The 17,696-nt window shown below is 33.2% G+C and overlaps 1 protein-coding gene across 5 annotated transcripts; it reads right to left on the bottom strand.

The window, feature by feature from the left end:
- Nucleotides 1–10,726: 10,726 nt before the first annotated feature.
- On the bottom strand, nt 10,727–17,299 carry LOC149201103 (zinc finger CCCH domain-containing protein 18-like). 5 transcript variants are annotated; one of them, XM_089402861.1, is made up of 10 exons: nt 17,156–17,299; nt 16,554–17,055; nt 15,391–16,393; nt 15,197–15,241; nt 14,876–15,046; nt 14,604–14,783; nt 13,627–13,706; nt 13,338–13,535; nt 13,124–13,235; nt 10,727–11,289 (listed from the first exon to the last, which is right to left on the bottom strand). In XM_089402861.1, the coding sequence occupies exons 2-10, from the start codon at nt 16,576–16,578 to the stop codon at nt 11,205–11,207; spliced, it is 1,899 nt and encodes a 632-aa protein (XP_089258987.1). In that variant the 5' UTR covers nt 16,579–17,055; nt 17,156–17,299; the 3' UTR covers nt 10,727–11,204. The 5 variants fall into 5 exon arrangements, with proteins under 5 accessions (XP_089258987.1, XP_089258988.1, XP_089258989.1 ...); XM_089402862.1 differs by having other exon boundaries at nt 10,727–11,286; XM_089402863.1 differs by having other exon boundaries at nt 16,589–17,055.
- Nucleotides 17,300–17,696: the final 397 nt, after the last annotated feature.

Raw genomic sequence — 17,696 nt, 5'->3', positions numbered from 1 at the left:
TTTATGTCTAAACTTATGACATGAAAAACATTGGCCATTAAAGAAATCCCTGTGATTATCGAATCTACTGATTTGATGATTGTAGTTTCCATTGACATTCATTCTTGAATAAAATTGAGACTGATTTACCTGTGGTTGGTTATAGCTTCTGTTCATCTTTGAAGTATATTGAACCCGATTTACCTGGTGATCTTTATGCCTTTGCTAATGATTGTCAACCTGTTCACTTCTCCTTGCCGCATCAAGATAGCTTTTGGAGGTTGATGGCTTATGTGCTTGAGATGTTTATTCAGTATATCCAAGACCTGTCTTTATCAAAGGATAACGCTGCACTTTGATAATTTCATCTAAATTTTGTGATCCTTTAACAAATTTGAGATTGAGAGCTTTTGTTTTCTCAATATTTTTTCTTAGACCCACAATTTCACATTCTAATTTTTCATTGTGTTTTTCCCTTTTAGCAAGTTGGAATGTCAGAGTATCTATAATCATATTCTTTTCTTCTAAACAAATTTTAAGTTTAGAAATTTCTTCATAAAGACCATCTTCATCTAAAGCACCCAAGAAATCATCATCTTCAAAAGCCATCAAAAGTCTACATTCATTACCATGTTCATCTTCATCACTATTTGATAAACCATTGCTATCTTCATGCGTATAATAGCTCTTCTTATTTATATTCTGTTTTCTATTCCATTTTGTTGGTTCCTTACCTTTATCAAGCTTATATTTATGAGGACATTTGGCCACATAATGACCGACTCTTCCACAAGCAAAGAATTTGAAAGGTAGCTTACCTCTGAATCTTCTAGAACCCGGTTGAAGGTTCTTGACAAAGTTTGCTTCTTCATCTCCTTCTGAAATATGTCCTGATTCATTGAGTTTTTCTCTTCCTGGAGCTTCGAATGCGGCTTCTCTCATATCTGATGGATCCCCTTTTCTCATTTCAAAAGCAGTTAGGATTCCATGCAACTATGTCATATTATTACTCTGAAGATTCTGCTTTTCTTCTATGGCAGAAACTTTTGATTCAAACTTAGAAGACAAGGATCTTAAAACTTTTTCAACTACAGTAACTTCTTTTATCTCTTCACCTAAGTTTGTCATGTGATTAACAATCTCATCTATACGTAAGAAGTAATTAGCTATAGTTTTATCATTGTGCATTTTGAGAGTTTCATATTGAATTCTAAGAGATTGTAGTTTTGCACGTTTTACCTGATCGTCTCCTTCATAGCTTAGAACAATCTTGTCTCATATTTCTTTGGCGATTTTGAGCTGCATAACCTTGACAAATTCTAATTGTGACAGACTCCCCAATAATGTACTGATAGCCTTGGCATTTGTTTCATACTGCTTTTTATCGGTCGTATCTGTAGGAATTGTTGATGGAAATGTGTATCGTCCTTCCACGATTTCCCAAACATCTGTTCCAAGAGATTAAAGATAGGTTGTGGTTCTTACCTTCCAATAGACGAAGTTGCTCCCATCAAATATTGGTGGTCTAATGGATCCCTCTCTTTCATAGTTGCCCATGATGATAGATCTTCCTTCAAGTGATCAAGCTTCTTCTGAAGGACCTGTTCTGATACCAATTGTTGGAAATAACACTGAGAGGGGGGGTGAATCAGTATTAGCAAGTTAACAATATTTCATTTCATAAACAAATTTATATATGTTATTTCTGTTAATGCAACTTGCGTGTATACGCAACTGTGTTTAGAGCAACCAACGTATATCTTGCAAACTTATAATTTAGTTAGTTGATCCTTAATCTATGTATCAGAACCATATAAACAGTAACCAGGTGCATTAAACAGAACAGGCAATCACACACATGAACACAAGATATAAGGTGGAAACCTAATGTGGGTGAAAACCACCTGCTGCAATCGTCTCTATCTTTCTTTAATAAGAAACTTCTTTTTACAAATTTTTTACTGGTGCAGTCTTATACCAGTACGCAGGCTTCTACCTACAGAAGGCTACAACCTTCTCTCGTTCTCCAGCTTCTCCTAGAAGGGAGCTACAACCCCCTAGCTCTTGTACTAGCTGATGTGTTTACTAATACATAGGTGCTGACTTACAGAAGGCTACAACCTTCTCTTTTCTTCCAAGGACCACGTTTCATAAATTTTCAGACTGGATCCATAAATAACATCAATCAATCATCAAATATATCTACATCAACCAATCTCGTTTGCACCAACCAAAACTGAATCAAACAATCACATTTCTGAATGTTGTAACCAGAAAACAGTAACAGTGACCAGAACCCAAGCCAAAACCCAGAACTCTGCAACAGCAAACAGAAGTAGCTAAAACATATTTTATAAGGTGTACGCTACTTCAATGTGTCGAACCTGCATGCATATGCACTTTCCTCGAGACAAACCTGCATATAAGATGTTTTGAAATGCCGAACTAGCATGTATACGCGCCCTTGCTATAATGAACCTGCGTACAGATCTGTAAAAGTTGATTTAACCTTTACAACTATTCAGACCTCAGTTATACCCAGATCATCAGATTTACAGATTACAACATGCGCCAATTATTCATATAAAAGATCAAAACCACATAAAGATACTTCTCTTCAAGCCTTAAGATCTTGACCCATCAATAGAACTTATCCTTCTTCAAGCGCTCAGGTTCTTCCTTGATTCAGATCCAGGTATGCACCATAACCCAATGAACAATATTCTAGATCTTGCTCTTCATTAGATATTCAATACTTGAGTGCTTTTGCCTAATGATCTCCTCCTCCTTTTATAGTCTTAGGCCTTACTCAATACCATGGTCCAAAACCACTTAGAATCAATACCTTGGACCAAATACCCGGGGTCAACACTTCAGAGAAGATACCTTGGACCAATACCATGGGTCAAAATACCAAGGACCAAATACCACAGACCAAAAACCAAGTTTTCCAACATGTACGTGTTTTTCCTTGCGTGAAAGTGCGTGTATACGCATACGCACCTTTTAGTTTGCGAACCCACGTGTATACGCGGTTTGGTCAAGGGGAACCTACATATACCTCTTTTTCCTTCATTCTGTGATCTTGAACTGTGATCTCTCTTCTGAGTGAGTTGCCATCAAGGAAAACACCTGTGTCATAGCGCCAAGCCTGTGTCATAATGCTAACAACTCCACCGTGTTCCCTGCCTATAAAATTATCACACGCTAGTGTTGTAGTTCAAATATGTTTCATTCCAATTATGTTTGTTTATCACTCTTCTTTTTCTCGACCTCATTCAGCCATTAGCTAGTGTAGAGTATCTCTAATGCCACTATGCCCAGTTGCTTCCGGCCACCAGGTAACCCGTAATCCCTCCCACCAGAACTGGCCTGCCAACAACAAATATATTTTGGTTGTGTCAATCATGACACCTCATGTTATTTTGATGTTTTCATAAATATTTCTTTTTAAGAATGGAATCAAGACTATTATATGATAGTTAGGACAGTTGTGCCAGTAGCACGCTTGAGTTGCTTAGTGGTTAGGAAATTATGAAAATATCAAGAAGGAATATTTTATAAGGGGTCCTCGTTTATGAGGCCCTATAAAAGTGCTTGAGAGATGGATTAAGTGGGTTCTGAATTTTCGGAACCAAACATGGCTCTAACCTGCAAATTTTGGCAAGTTTTTGAAGAACTAGAAGATGTATGCTCTTTTTGAAGATTAATAAAGAAGATATGGTGATTCCAAATGTTGAAATGTGTAGCTTGTGATTTTTCTTTGTTGTTTCTCATATGTGGTTCTTTCCTCTCAGAAGGTGTGTAATTATAGCTACTAGACATAATCTCAAAGTTATAGATTCATTTGTCATGTTTTGATAAATGATGCCTATGATGTATGAGGTCGAATGTCCTTAAAATGCTATTTGTGCTCTATGAATTTCCACTTACATCATTTGTTTCATGTTTTCCACCAGAGTTTGATGCATAAGATTTTGATTTCAATCCTCTGTATTAATTTTCTTTTTCTTATGTTCTTTTCATCCATACTACAACGACCAATATTGCTACGTGTTCTGCAAATAGGTCACCACATTTGAATGTTAAATCAAATAAAAGAGTACTCTACATGTGTGTTGATTGAATCTTCCTTTGGATAAGATATCTAAACCAACTTGAATTCATGATATGCGTTAAATCTGGAATTCCACTGATATATCTTTCAAACACTTCAAGATGTCCTAGACACTGACTCGTATTATCAACTCGGGGGTTGCCTCTAGGAACCACAACACCTTTATATTGGAAAACCGAACTTAGTCCATGTTTACACATTAACCAATTCAATTATTTGACAATTTCCTATGATGGGTTATCTCTATTTTGTTTTAAATGGTTAATGATAATTTTTGAAACAACTATAGTGGTTTCCTCCTAATAACCATATAAAATGCAACTCTTTGTACCCGCATTAAAATGAACTAATTACCTTTTATTCTTTTTCATGTGCTAATTATTAACCAACAAAAAAATTATGTGCATAGCACATAAATTTTACATAACTCCTCAATTGTACCTAGCCACAATTGTTCCAAATACCTCCTAGATTTCCTTTGCAAATCCATCAAAATTAACTTTAATTCAATTTTCTTAAAAAAAATATTATTATTTTAAACTTTCATTATCCTTTATAATGCCCTTTAATAAAGTTCACTAAGGTAAAACACTGAATAAAAAAAATTACAACATAAACTTTTAATAACTCCCTAGTAAAATAAAGTAGAAGACCACTAACTAAAAAAAATTATGACAACATAAACCTTTAATAACCTCATTAAAATAATATGAAAAATATAATGTATAGATTTTACCAAATAATAAAATACTACTAAAAAATATTAAAAACCATAACCATCATATTTTCCATTTTCTTAAATATATATATATAAACATTTTAAAAATTAAATCAACAAAATATTAAAAATACATAAATAAATAAAATAAAAAATACAACCATCCATCAAACGTAAACCCACAAACTCTTTACCTATAATGTCTGAGATACAACCCCCCTCTCATCACAAATAATGTCAAGTTGCAATCCCTCCTTCATCACAAAATAGAAAGGAGGTTGGTGAGGTTTAGTAAGGATTCAATGATTGCAAATAAAGTTGTTTTCATTCTAGTATTACTTTTCTTTCTCCATTTACTTTCTTGACACACAAAAAACAACTCAGAAAGCTGCATCTCACTTGTCATTTCATGCGCTTATATTTATTGTCATTAAGCAATCAAATCTACCTGTCCTTTTATTTATAATTTGTCCTAGAGTTATATTTTAATTATTTTTTTTTAAAACCAAAAATATTGAAAACAAATAAAATCAAAAAATAAAGAATCCAAAGATATTGAAATTCCATTTAAAAATTATAGATAATGGGACCCTCTATGATGAATTTTCAAATTTTTTACAATTGAAATGTCATCACAAATTTATTCACATTTTTAATCATCAAGTCTACTTATCTTTTTATTTATAATTTATTAATATTTTAAATATAAATTTTTTAATTTTTAAAATATATATATATTATTTTAATTCAAAATATATCCAAAAAAAATTATTTACAATTTATTAATATTTTAAATATATATTTTTTTATTTTAAAAAATTCAAAACAAAATATATTTAAAAATAATAAAATATTTATATAAAATTAGATTAATAATTTTTTTGTAACTATGTAAAATATGTTTATGGGTGTATAGAATAGATGGTGACAAAGTGTTCAGTTAAGACATTTCTTGGTGAAAAGGTCATTAATTCAAAATTTTGTGGGTAAAAATTCAATCATACCAAGGGCTAGTATGACCTAAACTCTCGAATAAGTAAGCCTTTGCCACGGTCTGCCTCTTTATCTGATCCTGATTCTCTTTATCATGATGAACCATGCTGGTTGGTTCGAAACTGTCAACCAAAAATTTCTCTTATATAATTTCTACTAACAGACTTTACTTAATTAAATAATTAACAACTTAAATACTTCTAAATCATAATAATTCAAACCACCAATTAAAAAATCAATTATTTTAAAACTCACATTACTTAACTTAACATAAAAAAATTTTGCATATATTTAAAAAAATTCAGATCATGCGCATATTGAGACACGTAGCATAAAAATCACAGCGTGGGACCTCTGATATTGAGATTAAATAATCATTTTTTCATAAAATTAGAAATTTAAACAATAATATTGAATATTATAACGCGTAAAACATTTTTATAAATTTATTATATCAAAGAAGTTTTCATGTGTGAAAAGGGGTTCGATACATTAATCATTCCTAAGAAAAAATCTAAATAATTTAAAACATAATAATTGATAAGTAGTTTTATTTTTATTTATTTTTAATATTGATATTTATCTAGTTTTGATGATAAATTATATTAGGTGGTTTAAAATGTGTTGACAAAATTTTCACCTATATAATTTGTACCAAAGTATTTAAAACATGAAATTCTTGAATAAAAATAAAATGAAATGTGATATTATCACAAAATTATTAACTTTTTTTCTTTAATATAATATTAAAATAAAATGTAAATTTAAAATTCAAATACATGTGGAATCTTATATTTATTAAAATAAATAATTATCCATTAAATATAAAAAATGAAACAATGAGTAATAAAATGTTTGGTTATAAAGGGTGGACAATAAAATATATTGTTGGTACAATTTTTGCATATAAATAACAGATTCAAAATTTTATAAATTTAGTTAACAAAAAAAATTAAATCTAGTTTAGAAATATATTTTATCAATCAAATAAAAATCATATTTATTAAGAGACGGATTTAAATTAGAAAATTAAATTTTATTATTTTTCTAGTTGTGTTATTTTTTGAAAAGTTTTCTGAATCTAATTTGTTTAGAATCTGGCAGAGATTCAATGAAATCACAAGTTTGACAGATGAACTTTGCACAATTTAAGTGCCCAAGAGATTTTTCAGGACGCTGAATACATATATACAAAAAAAAAAACCAGCGTAAACAATACAAATCAAGATTTCACCATAAATTTTTCTGCCGGATTCTGATCAGAGATCCACCAGAAACTCCAAAAAGTCACTAAGACAATATTTTTTTCTTTTATAACTAGTGGGAAACAATTATAATTAAGTTGTGAGATTAGCAATGTCCATAGAGATTATTGGCTACTAAAGGCAGGCCAACTTCATCTAGAATAATCAGCTGGTGATTGTTCATTGAGGAAGGAAGATCTGTAGATGAGGCTATTGTTGTAAACATTTTAGTTGAAATTAAAGATGGACTAAATAGTAAATTAGCCAATTAGTAATTTTTAAAACAGTAAGTTTTCACTCTTACTACATACCTTTTAATTTTGAATCCCAAATGCTTCTTTACATAACAGGGAAAACCACTTCTAACCACAAGATATATTTTACCCTAACATGAATCATACTCTTCATATATAAATTACCAGGATATAAGCAGATTGTATGTATTCACAGATTTTTTTTGAGATGTTTTTCATGCGATTTTTTAGACTTTAGGTGCCAGTATCCTGCTGAAAAAATTGGGGTGAAATCTTGATTTGTGTTATTTAAACTGGTTTTTTTATTGTATATATGGATTAAGTACCTAAAACAGCCCTAAGACACTTTAATTCTGGAAAAGTTACCCATCAAACTTGTGACTTCAATAAATTTTAGAAAAATTTAACCAGAAACCCCACCAAATAAACTTCCAAAAAATCACACTAAAAACAACTCTCTTTCTAAACCTAACTACTTTACAAAAATACAGTCTGCTATTATAGACTGTGTAAGTAGCAGAAGGAGCCCCAAGAAAAAAAAAAAAAAGAGAAGGAGAAGACATTCACCTTATCTCTGATACAATACCCTGCCCTTTTTATCTATATTTATTGCAAACAAAAGAGAAAATTTCAACCAAAATATCCACCTAGACCGAATCCTTGTATTCTTGATTGAAAATGCGGCTTGGAATTGAAAGATCTGATGGCCGTAATTTTTTTTAATTGAAAGCACAGCGCGATGGGGCCATGGTTGTTCAATTGGTGGAGAATCCTGAGGTTAATACATATGATTTTTCCTTTTCTTTTTTCCTAATATTCTGTGGTGTATGGGGTTGCAGAGCAATTGATGGTGATATGGACTGGTTGTGGGGTTGCATGCCAACTGCATCCAATTAGTCCGCCATTAAAGCTTTCTCAAGATCCAAAGGACCGGAATAAATTCCAGCAAGGCAGGCCATGGGATTGGCGCAGACTTTAGCCGCTGTCACATTCATGGTGTCCAATCTAGCTCAGGGGCTCCCACCCACTTCCAGCTAAGGTCATCATTTGCTGACAACAGAGTGCAGAATTGCCAATTGGGCCTACACATGGCGGATCCCATGACTGTGGCCCTTCAACCCATGTGACTAGAGATTTAAGAAAAAGGCAAAAGGGCTACTGTATACATGTGACTGGTCCCTCCACGGAGAATCAGAATCTATGGAGCTCATTAATTCAGAAGCAAAATCCTGTACCCACTCATTCAGAGTCCAGAAATTTCGATCCGTCTTATCATTGAAATCAATCTTCATCCTCGCTCTGTTTGAACTCGCATATAGATCCGGATCAGCTCTCATCCATTAGCTATCATGATGATCAGAAAATTTAAACTTTTTCCAATTTCTTTTTGGTTGTTCATTTGAAAATGTAAAATTAGGATTTTTATCCAGTACTGGCAGATTAATAATGATGATAATTAACCTTAACAGAAACATGCTTGTTAAAAAAACACAAATTCCATGTTTTTGCAATCTGAACCCTTTGATCTAATGGTGGCTGAAACAACAAAACTAAGTCTCAAAGTCAAAAGTGTCGAGATCGGTCTGATCATTTCAAGAAAATTAGGTTAATCTTCATCCAGAATGTATTTGAATTCCAACATAGATTCATGTAACCAAGTTTCCTGGGTAAGTTTCCTGTGTTGGGATTATTATTATTGTCAAGTTGGTATTAATAATATCAAAAGTCAAAGGCAATAAATTTGGGTGACCAATTTTATATTGAGTTCTAATTTCAAATGAGAGGAGGTGGCAAAACTTAGTGGGAATCTGTTTTGAATAAAAAATTTCATATTTTTTAAATATTTAAATATTTAAATATTATTATTTAAATATTATAATGTTTAAAATATTTGAATTTTTTTTAAATTTCAAGAAATCTTGTAATAGCAGTGTTGGAATGGGCATCAAAAATCTTGAAATTTGATATCTGTAACTAGGATTTACAAAAATCTCTACCCAGTTTTATTAAAATCTAGTTAATATTTCCATAATTTTCAGAGAAAAAAACAATCTGTTTAAACTAAAAAACTTAATTAAAATTTATAATTAACCTACAAATAATCTAAAACCCTTTGAACTATTAAATATCGCTGAAATATTTAAACTTTTTCCAATCTCATTTTCAAACTAAATTAGGTTAAGTTAAAAAAGCTGAATTACTTTATGATTAGCTCACAAATAAACTGAACCCCTTTGAGCTTTTGCCACTCAGATTGGGTTGAAACAGGAGAAGAAAAAAGGAAAGAAAGATCCTTAACTCCTGAGAGTTAATCAAAAAGGTTTAAAAGGCTGATTTAAAGTTTATAATTAGCTCACAAATAAATTGAACCCTTTGAGCTTTTGCCACTAAGATTGAGTTGAACAATAAAATTAGGATCCTAACTCCTGACAACTAACAAAAGCATAGTTTTGAATTCATTTTGCCATGAAATAATTGTTGTAATTTTTACTTAACTTCGGTTTAAAAAGGTAAACTTATGGTTAATGAATTCTTTTAAATTATGTAAAATACTGATAAAACGATTTCTATTTTGCTGCCAGATTTGTCTATTTTGTAATTTGTTTTTTGAGATTTTATGATAAATATCCTTCTTTTTAGTTTATTCTGTAAATAGTTAAAAAAGATTTATGATTAGAAAAGAAATTATTTAAAAATACTGAAAAAACAGTTTTTATTTTGCTGCCTGATTTGTCTATTTTCCATTTTGTGACTTGTTTTTTTTTGAGATTTTATAATAAAATCTCTCCTCATTTTTAGTGAATTGTTGAATAAGATTTTCTGATAAAATCTATTTTTGAAGTTTATATCACTGTTTGTGACTTGTTTTTATAAAATATTGTGACTTGTTTTTATAAAATATATTTTTGAAGTTTATATCACTGTATGAGACTTTTTATAAAATCTATTTTTGAAATTTATATCACTGCATGTGACTTGTTTTTTTATAATTGTGATTTGCTTTTTAGATTTTCTGATAAAATATACTCTTTTTAATGAATTCTTAGAAATAGATTCTCTGATAAACTTAAGATTTTCTGTCAAAATCTATATTTGAAGTTTATATCACTGTATGTGACTTCCTTTTTTATATTTATGACTTGTTTTTTTGTTATTTTATGATAAAATATACTCCTTTTTAGTGAATTCTTAAAAATAGATTCTCTGATAAACTATTTTTAAGTCTGTACACATTTGATCCAATACTTTTTGTCAGTTGGGTCGAACATGCATCTCTCTACCTGTGGTGTGGAATCCACGACAATTAATTAAATATACACTACTTGAAAAATCCGGTGTTGCATTGACTATGAAAAGGAGAAATTTTTTGATCAAATGAAAGGGAGCCAGAAATGCTGAGGGCTCCATTAATATTCCTGTATACTGTATTTGTTATCTTATTCATTCATGATGTTTATTCATGATACTTCTATCATGTCTGGTACAATCTTTTGAAGCTTGATGGATGATACTGTACTTATATAGGAGGGAAGGGGGAAGCTGTTGTTGCTGCTTCTGTTACAGGATGGGGATGGGATCCCAAATCTTTCGTTTCAGATTTAAAATATTCAAGTGGGTCCTTGTTTCTATATAGTAATAATAATGTGGAGTGGAGAAATTAATTGATAGTGGTTTTTTTTGCTCGGTCCCCCTATGGAGCTGTGTGTCCCAACCCCAGATGGGGATCAACGTGTCCACTTGAATGTGTTGGAGCAGAATGAGTACACTGTCGTCTCTCCAACTGCAACGACTTCTTTTAAATGCAGTGCCGGCTTCAGAGTATAATGACAATAATGATAATGATTATAATACGCTGTGTATGATCAATTTTTTAATGGTGGGTACCCAACAGCGAGTTGCTATGTGGCTGCTGATATGTTGTTGGCTGTATATGATGCACGTGGTGTTGTGAACGGACTGTCCGGAAGGTTGTGCCCATGGCTGCTGCACATTGCAAAAGAGAAAGCATTATATTCATTAGTATCAGGGTACAAGAAATATTAGTTGCCATGTGCTGTGCAATTAAGATGGGGAGTGTAAATTTGTCTAGTGTTCATTCATAAAGTACGGTCTGTAAAGAAATTGATGGCAGATGTACAGCACATATTGGATCAGTGAGAGATTTTGTTTGTGTTGAAAATACAGAACTTATAAAATGATACATTATGGATGAATGAATTTTGATAGTTAAATTGTTTTCTGATATTTTTAACTTATTAAATAAGAATGTTTTTTTAATTATCAATATATCTTCGATTTAATAGTAAATACTAATAGGTTAAGTACTGAAATTTGACAAACTTATTAATTGTGAAAACCTAATTTTGAAGATATCATTTTCCTATATAGAGACAAGTAAATAATAAAGACATATAATTATAATCGACATTATCTAGATAGCCAGGACAGCTTGCTAATTTTGAAAATATCATTTTTCTACGAATAATTATAATCCACATTATCTAGATAGCCATGACGAACTTAATAATTTTGAAAATCCAATTGTGAAGATATCATTTTTCTACATAGATAATAAAGACATATAATTATAATCCATATTTATCTAGATAGCCAGGGCAGGCAATGCTACTTACAGCAAACAAACGCTGACAACTTGTATCACTGTAATTTACATAACCAGACAATACTACTTAAACACTGACATTATATAACAGGGTGGTAGCTGAATACTGGACCATACTATCTAGACATTAACATTATATAACATGCTGGTAGTTGAATAATGGATCAGTCTGGATCTATTTTAATTCTGGTTTAATCAAGCAAGAAATCAAATCTCTTTTTATTAAGAAGTTTTAAAAATTTTCACTTCGAGATTTGGTCCCTTTTAGCTTTTGGTAGTTCTTGGTAAATCAAGTTAAGATGGATTTATGTTGGTTTAAAGTGTATATATAGCTCTGGGTTTTGCCAACTCATAGTTTTGCCAATGATATTCTTATGTAAGAATATATATATATATATATACCATTGGCAAAACTCAGAGCCCAAAAACAGCCAACCTCAATTTTATTTTATTTCATTTTTATTTTTATTTTTATATAATTTGACATGGTCAAAATGCTTACATAATAGAACAGGAGAGCTGAGTTGGAAAGTGTTGAGCTAGAGAGTATCTCTCCGCAATATAAAATACAGAGTTGTCTAAACATGCTAAGTTTTGCACTTTTTGAAGGGAATACCAAATCTTATTTTTTCTTGTTTAAAATGGGCTTTTGATTGCATATATGGATTCAAAACCCTAAGAAACCCTTACGTCAGTGAAATTATGGAGAGTTTTCAACTCAAACTTGTTATTCCAAAAAATTCCTACCCAATAAAAGCCTTCCAAAACCTAATACATAGACTACAGCATAAAATACTCGTTATAAAAAAAATTACCCCTTAAACACCAATTATAATTATAATTATTAAATCAGGAAAAAGAAATTCTAGCCCTAATGTTAATAATTACAGCCAGTACTGACAACTCTTCCCAACAACTTTAGCTTTAAACAATCTTAGCTATGAAGCATATTCAAATTAGCAATTGAATTAATATGTATATCTATTTTTTCTTCTTCCCAACAACTTTAGCTTTAAACAATCTTAACCATATATGTATGAAGCATATTCAAATTAGCAATTGAATTAATATGTCTATATCTATGATCTTTTAAATCAAGATGAAAATGACATTATGCTAATTTGGAATATATCTGGGGTTAAGATCTATCTGGTTTATAAATGTTAAAAGGTTAGTTTAGTCCTCTAGTTTTACCTGTCTTGGTCACTGGTGTTGCTATTCTTTGGCTTTTCTCCACTCATGGAATCGCTGTTCAACACTTCCAGCAGATAGCTGAAGTGATCTGTCAGCGAGAAGTCATTGAGATCTGCATGTAAATTTAAATGGTGAAAATTCATGGATGCCATGAAGTTGAAATTTCAGATATTTCTTGTTTTTTTTGGGAATGATTGAGGTTTAGACCCCAAACCTTGATCTGTTGCTTTGGCATCATCAAAATCGTTATGTTGCTCCTGAGTCACAATGGCGTTATTGACCGTTGTGATTTTGGAGACTTGGTTGAATAAATGTAACTCTGCTAACCGTGTTCTTTCCATCTCGATGGCTTGCTCCTGCTCCTCGGCCAGAAGCTGTCTTCTCATTACCTCGGAGGTATCGATTCTGGGCCCTGTTCAAGAATAGAACTAATCTTAGAAAAACCGCAGAGATTTTCATACAATAAAAAGTGCTACAGCTAGATACTTGGATAAAATGCGCACCAAGTTGTAAATCGTAGTCCAGATCGAGATTGTAGGCCGCCGCCATGTATTTTGAATGGTCAAGTTTCTCGGTACTCTTTCTGAAACAAACCGAATCAGATATTCCGGCTGAAAATCATAACCATGTTTATAAATAGTTTTAAGCTAAAAATAACAATCATGTTTTATAAGAATGCTGAAATCATAACGGTGCTTACACAGTTCTAAGCTGAAATTATACCTTTGTTTATAAATAGTTTATTATTTCTATCAGAAAAATTTAAACAGAGTTAGGGAATTTATTTTCTTATACAGAGTTAGGGAATGGTGTTATGAAGTATTATATAAATCATCAAATTTAATATTCAATTTTTTTATAGAGTAAGTTTTATAGTGGATAAATAAATAATTGAATGCTATTAAAATATTTTTCCATATTTTTATTATTAAAATATTCCTTAGGTAAAATATAATATTAAAATTATAAATTCAAATATCATGATTTACAAATATTTGATAAAAATGCTTATAAAATAAAATTAACTGTAATTAAATGTGTATTATTAAAACATTCCTACATAAATCCTTACTGTGAAGTATTATGGAAATCATCAAAACCATAAAATTCAAAGTTCAATTTGTTAGTCAAACTAAAAGTATGTAATTTGCTGTTAGTCAAACTAAAAATATGTATATTCACATAATTAATACAAAATATTAATTGAATGTATTATTAAAACCATGAAGTATTTTTACTTCCTTGATGTTAAATAATTGAAGTATTTATTGATGTTAAATAGAGATAGTGATTAAATGTAATACTAAAACATTCCTACATTATGTTAATTTCAAGATTCCCCACAACAGGGATTTTTGCTCCGCTCATGTATAAATGATCATACTACCCAAATGAGCTACAATATTATATAGCAGAAACTATACTACCATTCAGAATGGAATGAATTTATGTAAAATGAGGATTGAAATCAGAATTCTACCTGTCTCCATGCTTTCCTTTTTCTCTGTAAGGCTTGACAAGAACACGAGCACCACAAACATAATGTGGATTTCCTTTGGCCAGGATCATTTTTACAGTCTCCGAGTATACAAACGTTACAAATCCAAACATTCTCTTCTGTTGGTAGGGTATTCTCACGTCCTGCACAGGCCCATATGTCCTGCCAAACAATCACAGGTGTAATGAATTCCATAGGAATGAGAAAGGAAAGCAAAAAATATATACATGCATGCAAATGAAATGAAGCCCCACCTGAAATAATTGGATACATCTTCCTCTGTAAAAGTGCTCTCAGCAGGGAATGTTAAATAAATCTGACGAGATCCTGCAATCAATCCTGCTGTTATGTCGCTTCGTTCACTCCTGTATTCCGTGAACCTGGGAGCATCCTCTGCTAAAACAACTGCGTGTTGGCCATGTGGTCTGCATAGAACAATCCAAAGTTCAATCCCAAATGGTCTTTCCATTCTTTCTTTCATTTGAAGTTCTAAATTCAAGGGACAGAGTAAATTTGAAGACACAGAAATTTTTTCAAGATTTTATTTCATTAATAACTGCCTGGTTGTGGCTTACTGGTTGGGGCAGGGCATGCCCAGCAAAGAGCAGGACTTCAAACCCCTGTAGATGCAGAGGTGTCAACAAACCAAATTGGTTATGTGAATAGAGTCTTTCCGTATTTGACATAGCCTATTTGTGCCTAGGCATTTTGAATCATAAATCAGAAAAATCATGAAAAAACAGGAATTTCCTAAAGCCAAGAAACATACCTATCAATCAGTCTAACTGTGTTCTTCAAGCGTGCCAAGAGCTTGGTGAGACTGTAACCCGCTTTGCCATGCCTTTGAGATTCAGTCAAGTAGCCTTCTGCCTGCAGAGTCCTCCCATATCTCTCATAGTACAACTGAGGCAATGAGGCGATGGAAATGGGAGTCCTTTTGGCTCTCAGCAATTCCTGCAATTCCAACTCTAGCCTCTCAAGCGACCCAGTGGAGATTGGCTCTTCGCTCACCGATCCAGAAGGGCTGCTGCTCGCCGAGACTGGAACTGAAAGATAGTTTTCAGCATGGGAAAAACGGCAATTGCTGCCGTGTTTGCAGTATCCACGGGCGAAATACAGGCATGGCTTGACATCAGCCATCTGCGTAGGTCGTTTCCCAGTCCCAAAATTCAAAAACTCCATGCCCAATTTGGTCCCATTCAAAGAGCCAACCTGCATCTCTGGGTAATTGAAGTAACTATCATTATCAAACAACTGGAGCTGCTGTTCCTGCAGCTGGAGGCTGTAATCTCTGATCCCTGCTGGTTCATTAAAAGCCAGAGGATGCAGCTTTTCATTGCAAAAGATTTGATCTTGCAGAGAATTCCTGCCCATGAAATTGAGTGTGCTTTGCTCAATGGGTACACTAGTAAAATGATAATTCCCCAGTGGGCTCTCTTGATGGGTTTGAGAGTCCCAGTACAGAGTTTGTTGGGCTGAGAGAGCAAGGTAAGAGCGAGATGGAACATGAGAAAATGGAGCATAATTGTATGGTGACAACATCTGGGTTGCAGAGGACTGAGCAACTTGCAAACCGAGCTCCTTCTTGGCCTTAGAGACCATGGATTGGATCAAACTATCTGGACCAAAGGCCAGCCGAATCATTTCTCTGTCTCCATGGTCTTGCACCAACAAATAACCTATGATTTTTGATACATTCTCTGGTTCCATGCTTTGAATCCTTGAGTACACAACCTTTGTTGCTTCATATGTATCCATTTCACATCCAACACCTGCAAAATATGATGCACCAAACGATTAATTCTTCAATAGTCAATGCTCATACATACATATATCAGATCTGAAATACCAACTTCAAAGTTCAAACATTTGACAAGCAACTATTATCCATGATGGAAACTTGGAGAGGATCTCCCAGCATTAGAAGCCTACAAGTCAAGATCTGGCACAAGGACATCAAACAGTACCATATGAAATCTATGGGGAATGACAACCAAGATCCACGGCTTTCAAGCTGACATTGTTGAACTGGTTTGTTTCCTCAGGCAGCAGCCATTATTATACCTAACACAAAATCACTCTCTCACAGCTGCAAATTTCCTTACAGTGCTGACCTCACAGTCCACCCATCAGAAAAATAAAATTGAAGGGAAAATCGCTGTATGACAAGATAGGCCCATGGCCTACAGCCTTTGAAACCCAAATCATATCTCTGCCCAAAAGCAAAACCATATCAATATCTGTCATTTACCACAGGGACGCATTTCAAACACACTTAGCTTCCACAGAATTGAACAGTCCACATTACTGTATCTAACCTCAAACTCCATACACTGATGCCATTAGTAATTTTTCTGAATCAGACTTGTCATCTAATAACCCCCCCACTTCCTTCGAAGGCCTGTCAATTATACTCCTACCATTGAATTCCTTCCTGTCAAAGGCAAAAACACTAATGAAAACAAGTCCACAGAGCAGAGCAGATCAGAAAAACCAAAAACATAAAATACAAAAACAGATTCAGATCCACAGACCAGTAAAAGGAGATCAGCCATTGATTAAAACCCATAGCCGAGTTCCAGCCATAAATAACGCCGAGTTCATTAAGGCCTCTTCTTACTCCATCTACTAAACAGATAAAGGCCCGCAGTCAGCTGAGCCCTCGGCGAACCTAACCCCACCTTTACTCCACTCGAGTTAAATTCAAATAACCCCGCTTTCGTAAACCTCAAATTCGCCCGTTGGGTTACGAAACCTGTGCCGGAAAACCCTCCCGGCGGTGAAAAGATAACCCCGATAAAAAGACAAGTCATTTTCACCTCCTGCGTAACCGGTTGAAACTCAAAAGGTAAAAGGACTCCGGGCGAGGTAAAAGAACGGCGTGCGGGTCCCACCCGATGTCCACGCACGTAATGCCGGGTGAATACTAAGCGGCGAGCGCCTCTGCCGGCGCGGCGATTCCGGTAACACACGTGATGGTGGCCCCGCTGACGCCATCAGCTCCTTGTTCCGTCATCTGCCGGACGGCCGGGCTGGAAAAGCCGACAGAATCTAGCAGCGATGACGGCTGTATTT

This window comes from Pinus tabuliformis, chromosome 2_1, assembly GCF_031772625.1.
Source record: "Pinus tabuliformis cultivar Carrire ecotype Pingquan chromosome 2_1, CPIR1, whole genome shotgun sequence".
In the NCBI taxonomy this organism is placed as follows: domain Eukaryota; kingdom Viridiplantae; phylum Streptophyta; class Pinopsida; order Pinales; family Pinaceae; genus Pinus; species Pinus tabuliformis.
The sequence above is the reverse complement of the archived record's forward strand: the minus strand, read 5'-3'. Positions and strand labels throughout refer to the sequence as shown.